This window comes from Sinocyclocheilus rhinocerous, unplaced genomic scaffold (assembly GCF_001515625.1).
Source record: "Sinocyclocheilus rhinocerous isolate Xijiao unplaced genomic scaffold, SAMN03320098_v1.1 scaffold504, whole genome shotgun sequence".
Taxonomy (NCBI): Eukaryota; Metazoa; Chordata; class Actinopteri; order Cypriniformes; family Cyprinidae; genus Sinocyclocheilus; species Sinocyclocheilus rhinocerous.
The window spans coordinates 505,366-520,676 of record NW_015645076.1 but is presented as its reverse complement, the minus strand read 5'-3'; the positions used below and the strand labels follow the sequence as shown (position 1 = coordinate 520,676).

Sequence of the window (15,311 nt, the reverse complement as noted above, 5' to 3'; positions counted from 1 at the left end):
TTGTGATGCCTGCGGCAACCACATGTGACGACCTCGGGCTGGACTCCGTTTCATACTTCAACTTCAGCGCGAAGTTGAAGAATTTCCTCAGCGACCAGCACGGATCAGCTCCAGGCATGACGAAGCAAATATCGTCCTCTTTTTCAGATGATGTATAAATCTCAATTTCGAAAAATTGACCCTTATGACTGGTTTTGTGGTCCAGGGTCACATTTGTGTTATTTAACATATTTAATTATTGCAGGTTTGCATCATATTCTGAGTTTGCATTTCACTGTTTTTATTCATTTTGAGGAACACTGAATCTGTTTTTGTGCGAGTGAGATGAGTAAATGCATGTTCACATTTGGTCTAAATACAGTAAGCATCATGTTTACACAGCGCACACAATGCACTCACTCCCAATTTCTCTCAACATGGGAACAGGAGAGCTGTCAGTCAATTAAAAAAGTGAATGTTCTGTGTTTTTGACCCACATATGCATTTTATGGTTCAAAAATACAGGTTAATATTCTATTGGCAGTCTCTGTGTCATGACGTCTATTACCACAGACAATATTTTCTCTCACAACCGACTACAGTATAAATGTGGAATAATATATAAACACAATTATATACTAGTGTTTAATCAAAATAAAAGGAAAATTATGTAGTATTTGTATGTTCAAGACATAACTAAAAAAGGAATCATATTTACAAAAAAAAGTGCTCAGGTCAATTTCTAACATGCATCAGTGTTTTCCAACAATTACTGAGTATCTGAAATGTCTTCTCAGTCCATTAGTCTGCTTTCACCTTCGGCATGCAAGATGCCTCCTGACTGATCTGTGGTCCTGTCAGTCGCTCTCCTATGTTCCCACAGTACAGAAGAGAACGCATGGGCCATTTCTGTGAAAGAAGACAAGTCCATCACTATTTCTCCATGTATATATTAAATACACAAGATACTGAATCCCTTAGAAAACCTAGAAAAAATGTTACAATAATGTAAAACTTTAAATAGATAGCACTATATATCGATATGTAACATGCTATTTCTGACCGTGTTCTCCATTACATATTGACCTAATATTAACAAACATTCACCTTCACAGGATGCAGGTACTCTGCTCTCTGCAGGATGGTATGGTCCCCCAACATCCCACCCTGGTCCAGGGTTTCGGTCAGGTGGGCGATATAGTTGGTGGCCAGTACCAGGACGTCCAGCTTGGAGAGTTTTGTGTCGGGAGGGACGGAGGGTAAAGCAGCCTGCAGGCTGTGGAAGGCTTGTCTAAGGTTCCGAACACGACTCCTCTCTCTCGCTGCATTCTCAGGAGAGTTTTGGGTCTTACATGCTCTGGATGGAGTTGTCGGTTCAGACCTTACCTAAGACAATCAAAAAGGAATGAGCGAAAACTTCTTACCATGTCTTGTGAGTCTTTAGAGGTGGGTCCCATTTTATATTAGGTATCTTCAATTACTAGTTGTATCAAACTATACTAGTTATATGAAAAAATGGTTACACTTTATTTTACAGTACATGTACTTACGAAAGAAAGTACTGTAGTATAAGGCAGCTACATGGGTTAAGTTCCGGTTCAGGGTTAGTACCTAGTTATTATCCAGTTATTGTAATTAGTGTACACAAGGAACATGCATGTAAAATAAATGCTATCCAAAAAAGAATAATTGTTAGGTACGATGTATTTATTGTGTTCATATGGGATTGCAAAACACTTTTGCTGCTACTGATGTGGAATACGGGTAGGTTAGGCACGGGTTTAGTGGTATGGGTAAGTTTAAGGGTGGTTAAGGGGTCAACAGTGTAATTACAGATGCATTTACTTAAATTAATTACAGCCGTAATTATATGAATGTATTTTTAAAATACAAGTACAATGTAAATACCTTTGTCTACAACATAAATGCATTGTACACTTTGAAAAATGTTCTTTCAAAGTTGTAAATAAAATAAAGATTAATGGATTACATTTTACAACAAAATACTAGTTTTTAATTAGTTTACTTAGTTATAATTAGTTTTTCTACTTTAAAATTTCATGTTTAATTTATGTTACTTGGTGTTTCTTTGTAATGTTTTGTGAAATGTAGCTATTTCTGAGACAAAATTGCTTCTACACATTTTTAGTGTATCAAAAGATTAATTTTAACATTAGTACATAGTATTTAAATATAATCTAAAGTGGGTTTGAAATCTGTTACGGACCACTGATGAAAAAGCTTTTATTTTGCCTTTTTTATTGTAATACAAACTTTTCATTATAAATTATATTATCAGAAAAGTTGAAATTAAATATTTCAGAAAATTTTAGTATAATACAAAGTTTTTTTTAAAATATATATTTGTAATAGTTTTCGAAATAATATTTATTTAATAATATTATTTATAATTTATTTTTCATTTTTATTTGTTAATATTTATTTATAATAATATTTATTTATTAATACAAAAAAAATTCAACATTCTGTACTGAAGTAATTTGGAACTAATTTGTGAAAAGCCACGATATTCACTTTTGATGCGCATGTTGATACACAATAAAACCCAACTCATGATGTCTTATTTCTCTTCATAACCAAACGGTTTAAATCCTTTTGAGCGCAAACCACTTCATCCACTTCTTCCTTCACTCACCCACTTCTTTGGCTCTCGATGTGTTCCCTGTTTCATGCATGGTTGTGTCCATCTCTGTTAATACAAAAAAAATTCAACATTCTGTACTGAAGTAATTTGGAACTAATTTGTGAAAAGCCACGATATTCACTTTTGATGCGCATGTTGATACACAATAAAACCCAACTCATGATGTCTTATTTCTCTTCATAACCAAACGGTTTAAATCCTTTTGAGCGCAAACCCCTTCATCCACTTCTTCCTTCACTCACCCACTTCTTTGGCTCTCGATGTGTTCCCTGTTTCATGCATGGTTGTGTCCATCTCTGTGTCCGCACAATCTTTCTTCCTATCTCTCTTCTCTCCAGTGCCACATCCTCTTCCAGCGCTCGCTCTGCCATGAGAACCACCGGCCAGACCACCGAAACAGTGTGTAAATGACAGCATTTGAGCGTTTCCTTCGAAATGCTTGAAGGGGTTCGGCCCTCTCCTCCACCCAAAGGCCCAATGTCCACCCCGCTCGGCTCCATCCCCTCCCTCTGCCTTATCTGGTGAGGTAATGTGGGGATCTTTAAGCGGTACGTTATCTCTCAAACTGCCTCCCACGGGTGCTCACTGCCAAGGGAGCAGACTCAGGAGAGTTGCATGGTGTCCCCAGGCAGGTCTGCAACAGCGGAGAGTCTTGGGAAAAACAGAGAGGCCTCTCGCAGCTGCGGACCCACAGCAGACACAACCTTGACCCCTCAGCCTGCTGGGACGACGTGACCTAAACAATGCAAAGTTACTATGTTGGCTGTCAACTTGATGGGTGTTGATCAGACTGCTTGGGACATGTTTGTCAAGGATGTCTGGATAAAGAGATGTGATGTTGTGCGTAAACATGAAATATTGCTGTTCGGAACTGTGATGTACAAGAGCACAACAACAGGAAGTAGAAGGACATGGCTTTTTAAAAAGAATAAATACATATCACATGTGCTGTTTAACGGCTACTGGCTGACAAGACATCACATATTTGAAAAGAACGCAGGAAAATGGAACAAAGATCCTCTGTACTTGCGCAATTTATTGAACTATGGATTCAGAATTTCTAGTGATTAGTTGCGTCTTTAGTCTGTGCTATAATATTCAAATATACTTCCCAAAAGGAAACGTTATTGATCAGAGGTTGTTCTTTCATAGCTCGAGATATATACAGAAATGTATACATATATACGTATTTACATTGAAATGTTATTTTCTTCCGTAGAGAGCATGAGGGAAATCCTGGCAGAGCATGTCCAGGTCGCATTTCACCCAAAAATCAATATACATTCTTGGGCCAAAAAAGAGGCTAAACACTAAGCTTTGTTTTTAACATTGAGCTAATAGTTTTAACCGCATGAATGAACATCCGAGGGTATGTAAAAGATAGACTATGAAAGATAGACTACAACTTACTTAATGTACTGTATAGTGTCTCATGTAATCACTCAATGAGTGTTTCAACAGCGGAAAGACAGCAGCTTGAAAACACTGTCTCATAACCTCAGAAAATACATTCAGTGTCCATAAACTAGCAAGAAAATTGTACGGTAGAGAGGAGAATTTTTCAAAAATTACATTTATTATATTTTTTATTCATAATTACTCTTTTTTAGTATAATTAATAAAAATGTATAGATATAGCGCTATTATAAAAATGGTATAATATGAACTTGTATACGAATCAATTGTTACTTTTAACCTTAAAGGGGTCATATGATGTTGCTAAAAAGAACATTATTTGGTGTATTTGGTGTAATGAAATGTGTTTATGCGGTTTAAGGTTAAAAAAACATTATTTTCCACATACTGTACATTATTGTTTCTCCTCTATGCCCCGCCTTTCTGAAACGCGTCGATTTTTACAAAGCTCATCAGTCTGAAAAGCGAGGTGTGCTGTGATTGGAAAGCTATCCAGTGCGTTATGATTGGCCGAATACCTCAAGCGTGTGACGGAAATGTTACGCCCCTTACCATATTGTGATGATGCCCTGTCAGGCCGGAGCGATGATTCAAAAACAATAAAACCCATTATTGGGTTGAACTGTTCTGGAACAGTGTTGTAAATACAACTTAACCACTGACTTCTAGTCGTGTCCTCTTTTGGAAGGCCAAACGAAACTTTGTTGTTTCACAACGAAAACTTGTAACACTCCAAAGAGAAAGGAAAAACTGAAATCGCATCATATGACCCCTTTAGGGGGCTCCCTGTATAGCCTAGTTTAGTTTAGAAAAATTGAAAAAAATATTTCCATTGTGCAGCATCTCGTTGTGTTATTTTATATGGATTTACATTGAATCAAACATACTTTACAACATTTATACCGTCTTCTCACTAAAAAAAAATCCACAGAAACTTTAGTAGTACAGTATGGAGCTCAAGTCAGACATGAACAGTTGCAAGCGCACTTGTCGACCATCGATTGCTCTGTGATCGACTCTCATGTCTCCCACCCGCAAGCATTGGGGGAACCACATGGTGGCAAAGTGTCTCCGTACAGAGTGAAGTTCTCCACGGATCAGATGTGTTTTCTAAATAGTTACAGTCTAACAAGATAAAATGTCGCAGGTACAGGCCCGGTTCTTCACCGAAAACAAAAAGTGAGTATATTTGATGTGCATAATACAAATAGCTGAAACGTTTAGCTTAGCTAGATAAGAGATATCCAGTTGATTTTTGCTTGGTAGTATTCATAGTGTTGTTCATATAGCGAAAATAGCTTCTTTATAAGCTATGCTCAGAATTATCTGGGTATTTAACGGTTTTTAAGTGAAATAGATGTAGGCTGTGTTTGTACGTGATGGAAGATGTTCTCCTCATGCTCTTCTCTGTAGGTATCTGATAGATGATGTTCCGTTCTCCATCCCTGCTGCCTCTGAGGTGGCGGATCTCAGTGGTGTCATCAACAAGCTGCTGGAAGCCAAGAATGGTCAGCTTGTTTACCATGCGGTTATTTTAATCACGTGTTTTCACCTTGTTATGCTGCAGGACTTCCTAAAAGTCATTTTCCAAAAATTGTGTGGAATCTATTAATAAGACGCTAACCGATTTAAGGATCATAGACTGTATTACAGAAACTTCCTGTCATAATTATTGAAAATGTCCAAAGTGAAATAGCCATGGTTACAAAACAGGTAGGATGTTTCTGTAATACAGCCCCTGACTGTATTTTCCTTGTAGTTTTCTTAGATTAGATTCACATCACTTGTGTGTCTTTTTACAGATGGACACAAACATGTCGAGTTTGATTTCCTGGTTCGAGGTCAGTTTCTCCGCACTTCACTGGCCAGTCACATGGAGAAAGAGAACATCTCAACGGTATGGCAGTGCATTTAATTTAATCTCGCAAGCACACGTCTATACAGTCTGTTCACTGGCCCTGTGATACATATTTTGCGCACAAAAATTACAAGCACAAATCAGATTTCTTGACAGTAAAGTATCATTTCAGTCAAACTATTTGAGACTGAATTTAAATGGATAGTTAAACCAAAAATGAAAATTCTGTCATAATTTAGTCACCCTCATAAAACGTCTGTTTATCTTTGGAGCTCAAATTTCTATTTCCAAATAAATGTTTCTTTGAACTGTCTCTTCATCAAAAATCCTGAAAAAAAAAGTAAAACGGATATAAAAATATTAAGCAGGACAACCGTTTTCAATACTAGATTAAATATTTCTTGAGCATCAAATCAGCATATTAGAATGATTTCTGTATGATCATGTGATACTGAAGATCCCTAAATAAATCACAGGAATAAATTACATTTAAAAAATGTATTACAAAAGAAAAACGTTATTTCAGATTGTAGTAATATTTTACAATATTACCGTTTTAATATTCTCTCATCATTTTTATCTATCCATTGAAAGTCCATGCAAACAAAATCTTCAAAAAGTAAAAAAATGACACTGTAAAAATAATCCATATGAATTGGTGTAATTGTTTAGCCTTTTCAAGCTGTTTTTAACAGTTAAACTGCTATGAGAACTTGCAAAAATATATTTGCAGGTTTGGTTACATGCTCATCTGTGTTGTGTGTGTGTGTGTGTGTTAACAGGAAGAAGTGGTGGAAATAGAATATGTCGAGAAGTTCACAGCCCCACAGCCGGAGGAGTGTATCATGCATGATGACTGGATCAGCTCGGTGGAGGCAGATTCTGAATGGTGCGTTTCATGCGAAACTAAACCGAAGTCAAAATTTGATTTGCTTGGACAGATTTGTGGCTGATCTATTAAACTCGTTCCTCTGGCCGAATCCCAGGATCCTCACAGGCTCTTATGATAAGACTGCACGGATTTGGTCTATGGAAGGGAAGGCTGTGATGACTGTGGCTGGACACACTGATGTTGTGAAGGATGTAGCCTGGATGAAGCGAGGTGAGAATCTTCAAACTGGATCATTAGTGCATTAATTTAATAGATCACCAGTATGAGATGCCTAATATGTATTTGAATGTATGAATCTGAGAGTTAATGATGCATGAGATTTCTGTCAGTTCTACCTGTGTTTGATGCTTCTGTGCCTTCTAGATGGTCTGAGCTCTCTGCTCCTGACCGCATCTCTGGATCAAACAATCATGTTGTGGGAGTGGAATTCCGAACGGAACAAAGTGGAGGCCCGACACTGTTGCCGTGGACACGCAGGAAGTGTAGACACAGTTGCCGTCGACCCCACTAGGACGAAGGTTTGTGTGTTGTTGCTAGTCTTTTTTTTTGTCAGTTTGTCTTCCCTGTATTATGTACTAGAAGATTTTTTTTTTTTAAGAAATTAATATTCAGCAAGGATGCATTAATCAAAAGTGACAGTAAAGATATTTGTAATGTCACAAAAGATCTCTATTTCAAATAGTTGCGGTTTATTTAAACTTTCAATTAATTAAAGACTACTGAAAAAAATGTGTAACTGTTACCACAGAAATATTAAGCAGCAACTGTTTTCAACATTCATACTAATCAGAAATGTTTCTCGAGCACAAAATCAGCATATTAGAATCATTTCTGAAGGATCATGTGACACTGAAGAGTAATGGCTGCATTGCCATCACAGAAATCACAGGAATAAATTACATTTTAAAATATGTTTTAAAAAACAGTTATTTTAAAATGAAATAATATTTTACAATATTACTGTTTTCACTGTATTTTTGATCAAATAAATGCAGCCTTGGTGAGCATAAGAGACTTCTTTCAAAAACATAAAACAATTTCTTACCAACACGAAACTTTTGAACGGTAGTGTATGCATATTTTAGTTTTTATTTTTAAAGGTAATACCGGTGATGATGATAATATTAACCAAAAATAACGTCATGCATTTGATTTACTCTACATATGTGTGTCTCATGTTTTGTTTTCTCTTCAGTTTTGCAGTGGCTCATGGGACAAAATGCTTAAGATATGGTCAGCAGGTATGTTTTCTTTGGAACCTTCGTTCTGTGAGATGTTTAATTCAAAAAGACAAGATAAACATTCAAGTTCAAAAAAGGAAACAATGAAATGATGTAAGATAATACATTAAAAAAAAAAACTGACTTGTATTGTTGTTGTCCTCAGTGCCAACAGTGGAAGAGGATGAGATCGAGGAACCCAACAGGCCACGCAAAAAACAGAAAACAGAGCAGATGGGGCTCACACGGGTTAGTGTCTATGCATCCTCATGACACAGAGACTCTTGTTATTAATTAATGCTTTTCAGTTTTATAAATGCTTGTTATTCTGCTTTAGACTCCCCTCATGACTTTCTCTGGTCATAATGAGGCAGTGTCCTCTGTGCTCTGGGTGGATGCTGAGGAGCTCTGCAGTGCATCATGGGATCACACCATCCGTCTATGGGATGCAGAGACTGGCGAGCAGAAGAGTACACTAGTGAGTGACACCAGTTAGATCCGTTTGTTTTTTATTTGAAAGTGATTGTAATTATTTTTTTTGCTTTTCATATAAACTTCCTTAAAAAAACCCTGACCCTCTAAAACTTACACTCTCTATTCTATTTCTATTCTTACTACTTGTCTTCTTTAAAAAAAAAAAAAAAAAAAAAGACCCTCTAACGCTAGCGTTCCCTATTCTTTTTCTATTCTATCTACTTTATTATAAAAAATATATATATTTTTTTATTACTTTATTATAAAAAAAAACCTTGCAATGTGTAATCGCATTAGGCTAACCGAGACTTGTCACAGCACTTACATATTATTGCCCTTTTGTTGGTTTTGATTGTTTCTATTGTCCTCATATTTGTAAGTCGCTTTGGATAAAAGCGTCTGCTAAACGACTAAATGTAAACGTAAAACATAAAATTAACATTTTTAGTTCTCTAGTGGCTGTATTTCACAGATATGGACAAGAGAGCATAAGTAAAGTTATATAAAGTTTATAAATAGCTATTTATAAATAATGAATATTGATAATAATAAATGCTGATGTTTATAAATAACAATTTATAAAACATATTGAAGTTATATATGTATTTTATAAATTATGTATTATTATTTATAAATGGCAGTTTATACTTATTTTTACCTATAACTAAGTTGTTGTTTTTTTTGCTTATTTATAATAAATACAATAATAATCATTATTATTATTATTATTTTTTTTTTTATAATTATTATGATGGATGGGGGATTCTGGACAAGTAAAGCGTTTAATTTTGCACCACTTGTGTCACCAAGCATAAAATAACGTCTGTTTTCAGACATGTTTCCCAAACAGACAAACAGAAAGTTCCATCTTAATCATACACCACTGGTTGAGCCATTGGTCTGTTGGGCTGATCGGGATGCTCATTTATACAGCAATATGTTAAAAGCACCACCATGTTTTCCGTTTGCTACTACTAGTCTCTGCTTATTAAGTTGGGTCAGGAGAAAGTATTTTAAGAAATGAAAAATATGTACACATTACCTTTAAGGACTGCTGGATTTACAGACCGATGTTCTTGTATTGCAGACGGGCAGTAAGGTTTTCAACTCTATCTCATACTCTCCACTGTGTCGCCGTCTGGCCTCGGGCAGCACCGACAGACATGTGCGTCTATGGGACCCAAGATCTAAAGGTGACTATCAGAGATCCCATATAATGATGCCCTCTCATCCAAACAGTTATTTTAATTGCTCATATCTCTCTCTTTTTTTTTTTTCCCAGACGGCTCTCTAGTTCTCCTGTCTCTGACGTCCCATAACGGTTGGGTGACAGCGGTCAGGTGGTCTCCATCGCACGAGCATCAGCTTGTGTCAGGATCTCTAGATAATGTGGTCAAACTGTGGGACACAAGGAGGTGTGTGACTTACAGATACATTATAACCCAAAACCATCCTGTTCCCGCATATCTGTCCCTAACAGTCCTGGTTTCTTCTTTACAGCTGTAAAGCTCCACTCTATGATCTTGCTGCCCATGAAGACAAAGTTCTGTGCGTTGACTGGACAGAGAATGGGGTACGATAAACCATACAAATATTTGTCTGTTTTATTAGCACTGTTAAATACCCAAAGAAATCACATAGGTTGTTCACACCAAGATGAATACTTTGTGTGATAAACATTTTATTTTGAGCTAGATAGTAAAGTTTGTAGACAAACTTTGATGTTGGCTTACAGATACATTATAACCCAAAACCATCCTGTTCCCGCATATCTGTCCCTAACAGTCCTGGTTTCTTCTTTACAGCTGTAAAGCTCCACTCTATGATCTTGCTGCCCATGAAGACAAAGTTCTGTGCGTTGACTGGACAGAGAATGGGGTACGATAAACCATACAAATATTTGTCTGTTTTATTAGCACTGTTAAATACCCCAAGAAATCACATAGGTTGTTCACACCAAGATGAATACTTTGTGTGATAAACATTTTGTTTTGAGCTAGATAGTAAAGTTTGTAGACAAACTTTGATGTTGGCTTGGGAAAGCCTAGCCTGAAAGTTTAAAATAGTTCCAAAAATTTAAAAAAGATGGGATGATAGCATGATTTAACACACTGCTAGCATGTTTTATCTCATAGGTAGCATGTTTTATAGCATGATTTATCACACTGGTAGCATAACTTAGCAGGTTGCTATCATGTTTCTAGCATGATTTAACACTGCTAACATGTTTTAGCACGTTGCTAATATGAAACAAAAGAATGTTTATGTGAACAGGCTTTTAGTTTACATCGGTTAGCTTTGAGGCTATCAAAGTGCTAGCATGCTCAGACAATTTTTCAAAATTTGGGAAATAAAAACAGTATTGATGACTGAAGTTAGGGGCAAGTGTTTGTCCGATAAAATGCAGTCTAGAATGGCAGTGTCTCTTCTCCCTAAAATATGAATAGCGCTTGCTTCCGACTATCAATTTCTATAGTCACAAAAAATGAGTTGTTGGTTTGCGCGACTAACAATTGTTTATGGTGAAATGCCTGGAATATGTTCATTTTGAAAGTGTCCATATTTATCCATAGTACACAGCATTGGTTCTCAACCAGGGGCCCTCAACAAATTACCAATAAGTCCGAAAATTGTTTACATGTACTAATATTAACAATTTTAATTAAAATGCTAAAAACACTAAATATAAAGATGTACAACATTAAACTGGCATCATATTCCCAATACAGCGTCTGAAACCAGTCATGTGTCAGGCTTTAGTCTGTTGCCTTTTCATATATAACAAATATTATAAAATGATACATTTGTTAAATTGGTTAGTTGTGTGGTAAATTGGTAAACTGAAGTATTCTGTAGTTTTAATACACATAACGCCCTGTCATTAAATATTATACTTTTCCAAATAATGCTGATCTTTGGACTGTATTAAAGTGAAATAAATTCTAAATGACATTTAAAATGGCGACGGCGTTTTATTTCACCACAGTTCGAATATTTTAGTCAGTTGTTATTGGACAGTTTTTTGATAGCAGTCAGTGACGTTTGCGCGCCTGCACATCCAGCCGGCAGGTGGCGCTACTGTTGTGGGCTGCTTTACATTTCTCAAGCGTTTTATCCGTAGAGAAAGCGCGTTCTGATCTGGACATGGTCGTGAGAGCGGTGGCGTCTCAATAAATCCTCCTGCGTTTTTGTTATTAAAGTGTGATTAACCATCACTGAATTCACAATAGGGGAGTGTTTTCTAGGGCTGACACCATGGGAAAGAAAGATAAGAGTGATCGAGGTAAGATGGATGAAGTATGCATTTTTAAATAGAAATTACATTATGTAATTATGAAATTACATATAAAGATGTACTTGATTCCCAAAGGGATCAAGAAAGCACTGAAATGAAATGTAATGAAAATTATGTCAAAAAACATTGCATTCCAGGTCACACTTAAGCATTCTAGGCATTAAGTAATAGGCACTCTTTATAAAGTATGTTCAAATGTACATTTTTCACAGGGAGTTAAGTGTAGATTCAGATATTGTTTCTAAATGCTGTTAACTTACATTATCACTAAAGACGCCTGACCCAGCGAGGTCTTCAGGTTCTTTTTGGAACTCACAGACAAGGTTTAAACTAAAACCAGATCTCCAGTAGCAGGATTGATCATCACTAGTCTAAATAGCTGAAATGGTTGTTTGTTCACTTTAGATAAAAAGTCCAAGAAACGTTATTATGATGAGGAAGAGGATGATGAAGAGGTGATGGGCAGTGAGTCTCAGGAGGCTGTTCCAGCAGCTGCTGGGAAGCAGGTGGATGAATCCAGCACTAAACTGGATGAGTATGGAGCCAAAGACTACAGACTACAGATGCTTCTCAAGAATGACCACACTTCCCGGCCCCTATGGGTGGTAAGACTAAAGATCCTTGATTTATTAGGAATGATCACTCTTCCCGGCCCCTATGGGTGGTAAGACTGTAGATCCTTGATCCTTGCCAAGTTTTGATTTTTGACCAAGTGACATGGGAACGAAAAGGGAGAATTTGAGATTTTTTTGTTTTGTTTTATTGCCTAAATAATAATTTATCACTTGGTGTAGAGATGTCTCAGGACCTATATTTTGCTTCAAATATACCGTCTTTAGTGCTTTACAGAAAGCTATATTTGTTATAATCTTAACTTGCCTAGATCTAAAGTTGAACTATCATTATCCCTATGTTTGACTCTCTAGGCTCCAGATGGTCACATCTTCCTAGAGGCTTTCTCTCCCGTGTATAAATATGCTCAGGACTTCCTGGTGGCCATATCAGAGCCGGTGTGCAGACCTACCCATGTGCACGAGTACAAGCTGACAGCTTATTCTCTATACGCCGCTGTGAGCGTCGGCCTGCAGACCTCTGACATCATAGAGTACCTGCAGAAACTCAGCAAGACCTCTGTGCCAGACGGCATAGTGCAGTTTATTAAGGTGTGTGTGAGCTGGCAGTGAAGTCTGTATGAACCTTGTGGGACCCATCCACACTCTTAAACCAATGCATGACTATTATTACGACTATTGTTGGCTCTAATTGCTTTGCTGCTCTTTTGTGAGTCGCTTAGGATAAAAGCATCTGGTAAATGCATAAATGTAATATAAAAATGATTTTTTAAATTTCTATGTAACAAAGCCACTAATTTACTCTATCTTCTCCTGCAGTTGTGCACAGTGAGCTACGGGAAAGTCAAACTAGTCCTGAAGCACAACAGGTCAGTTCATTTTGCACAGATTTTTAGTAACTTCTTACTAAAGAAAGGTTAGAAAATGAGTTGCGTAAGAGCACGTTGTAGATTGAATATTATATATACAGTCTATTGAATGATTTAGATGTCAGTTTATTATTGGACAGTGGGTGGCATTTTGAGCACAGCTGATAGTATTTAGATAAGAGGAAGTCGGGTGTTGTTTGACTGGGGATACTCTTTGGATTCACTTGAACTTGGATGTGAACTATTAGTTTTGAATTGTAAGATTGGATGCGCTTGATTCTGAATCGTCAATTGTGAAATGTAATTGTTTATTTTGGACTACCGTTCGAAAGTTTGTGGTCATTAAGATTTTTTAAGTGTTCGAAAGGAGTGTCATGCTCACCAAGGCTGCATTTATTTGATCAAAAATACAGTAAAAACAGTAATATTGAAATATAATTCGAATTTAAAATAACTTTTTTTGAATGCTATTTTTTCAGTCTTCAGTGTCATATGATCCTTGAGAAAACATTCTAATATGCTAATTTTTAACACTTATTATTATCAATGTTGAAAAACATTTTGCTGCTTAATATTTTTGGAAACTATTTTTTTTCTCAGGATTATTTAATGAATGGAAAGTTAAAAACACATCATTCATTTGATCATCAATATTTTTGTAACATTGTAAATGTCTGTCACTTTTAATCGATTTAATGCATCCTTGGCTTGTATGTTAAAAGTATTAATTTCTGGTATTACATTTTTTTTTTTTACTGACCACAAATTTTCCTTAAAAAGTCCTTAAAAACTTGACTGTGCAACAATCACATGCCATTGATAGTGCAGATGGTTAAGTTTTTGTGTGTGTGTGTGTGTTGAGAACAGGTACTTTGTGGAGAGTGCTTTCCCTGATGTCATTCAGAGGCTCTTACAGGACTCTGTGATTCGGGACTGTCGTCTTCGGTCTGCTGAGGGTGAGGAGACTGAGCTCATCACTGAGACCATCTCTAGTAAACCAGCAGTGAGTATGAGCACAAAACATGTTGCTTGGGTGTAAACATAATGACATTAAAACATTCCCAGTGGAGCAAAAGGCTCATATCTGTTACCAAAACCTGTTGTGTCGTCCTGTCTAGATCTCAAAGTCTCAGCAGGACAATGGTGGTCCATCCACCTCCCAGCCTTCAGATGGGCAGCGCACAGGAAATCAAGTGCCAGAGGACATCTTCAGTTACTACGAACAGATGGATAAAGAGGAGGAGGAGGAGGATGAGACACAAACAGTGTCATTCGAGATCCGTCAGGTGTGTGTCTGCGCTTGAATGAGAATGTTACTTCATTGTGTATTAAAGGTTCATTTACCTTGACTGTTCCTCTGACAGGCTTGGTTGAGTTTAAACGGTTTGTGTTGGCTATCCTTTAGATTAGAGCATTCAGTGAAGACTTCATGCATATTAGTCTTATTCATTCTTTATATTTGTGCTTGCCCTTATTAGGAAATGATAGAGGAGCTTCAGAAACGTTGCATTCAGTTGGAGTATCCCCTCCTGGCTGAGTATGACTTCCGTAACGACACGGTGAACCCAGACATCAACATGGACCTGAAGCCCACCGCTGTGCTGAGACCATATCAGGAAAAGAGTCTGAGGAAGATGTTTGGGAACGGCAGAGCTCGATCTGGAGTCATCGTACTGCCTTGTGGTAAACAGTCTCTCAACATATGTACAGTGTTTGAGCCATTTCTTCCCAGAAGCCATTGATGCCTAGTCCTGGAATGTAGGGGGCTGTGCATCCACAGCCAACAAAACAGACAAGACTTTGGAATATGTAATAATGATTGTGACGAGTGGGGGCGGGGCCGAGAACCGTGGGAACGGAGCGAGGCCGGTGGAGTAATTGATAATGAGCGACACCTGCACCACTCACCGGTCTCGAGTCTCACAGAGGAGCTCCGGAAGGATAAAGGAGGAGTGACGACAGTGTCGGACGAGAGAGGACCAGGCCTGGAGTTTATTTTGTGTTTTGTGTGCGGCAGTCGTCCGCGAGGGGCTGCCGCTTTACTTTCATTTTGTGTTTGTTTATTTTATTA

The 15,311-nt window shown here is 37.2% G+C and overlaps 3 protein-coding genes across 4 annotated transcripts in view; 2 read left to right on the top strand and 1 right to left on the bottom strand.

The window, feature by feature from the left end:
* Positions 1–713: 713 nt before the first annotated feature.
* On the bottom strand, positions 714–2,687 carry LOC107705564 (transcription factor 23-like). The gene is made up of 3 exons (XM_016508885.1): positions 2,636–2,687; positions 1,087–1,365; positions 714–888 (listed from the first exon to the last, which is right to left on the bottom strand). The coding sequence occupies exons 1-3, from the start codon at positions 2,669–2,671 to the stop codon at positions 781–783; spliced, it is 423 nt and encodes a 140-aa protein (XP_016364371.1). The 5' UTR covers positions 2,672–2,687; the 3' UTR covers positions 714–780.
* Positions 2,688–5,089: 2,402 nt separating this feature from the next.
* Positions 5,090–10,086, top strand: LOC107705488 (ribosome biogenesis protein wdr12). The gene is made up of 12 exons (XM_016508799.1): positions 5,090–5,239; positions 5,474–5,568; positions 5,863–5,957; positions 6,701–6,807; positions 6,905–7,020; positions 7,174–7,328; positions 8,006–8,051; positions 8,197–8,279; positions 8,368–8,508; positions 9,592–9,697; positions 9,787–9,919; positions 10,005–10,086. Exons 1-12 carry the CDS (start codon positions 5,199–5,201, stop codon positions 10,084–10,086), a joined length of 1,200 nt encoding a protein of 399 aa, XP_016364285.1. The 5' UTR covers positions 5,090–5,198.
* Positions 10,087–11,633: 1,547 nt separating this feature from the next.
* LOC107705543 (TFIIH basal transcription factor complex helicase XPB subunit-like) overlaps positions 11,634–15,311 on the top strand; it is a 22,472-nt gene continuing 18,794 nt past the window's right edge. The window contains exons 1-8 of one of the 2 annotated variants that reach the window (XM_016508858.1): positions 11,634–11,787; positions 12,205–12,373; positions 12,433–12,463; positions 12,726–12,962; positions 13,191–13,240; positions 14,108–14,243; positions 14,359–14,526; positions 14,719–14,923. In XM_016508858.1, coding sequence (XP_016364344.1) covers positions 11,760–11,787; positions 12,205–12,373; positions 12,433–12,463; positions 12,726–12,962; positions 13,191–13,240; positions 14,108–14,243; positions 14,359–14,526; positions 14,719–14,923 — 1,024 coding nt within the window. In that variant the 5' untranslated portion in view covers positions 11,634–11,759. Of the gene's footprint in view, positions 11,788–12,204; positions 12,405–12,432; positions 12,464–12,725; positions 12,963–13,190; positions 13,241–14,107; positions 14,244–14,358; positions 14,527–14,718; positions 14,924–15,311 lie in introns of both variants that reach the window. The other variant, XM_016508857.1, reaches the window with a different exon arrangement.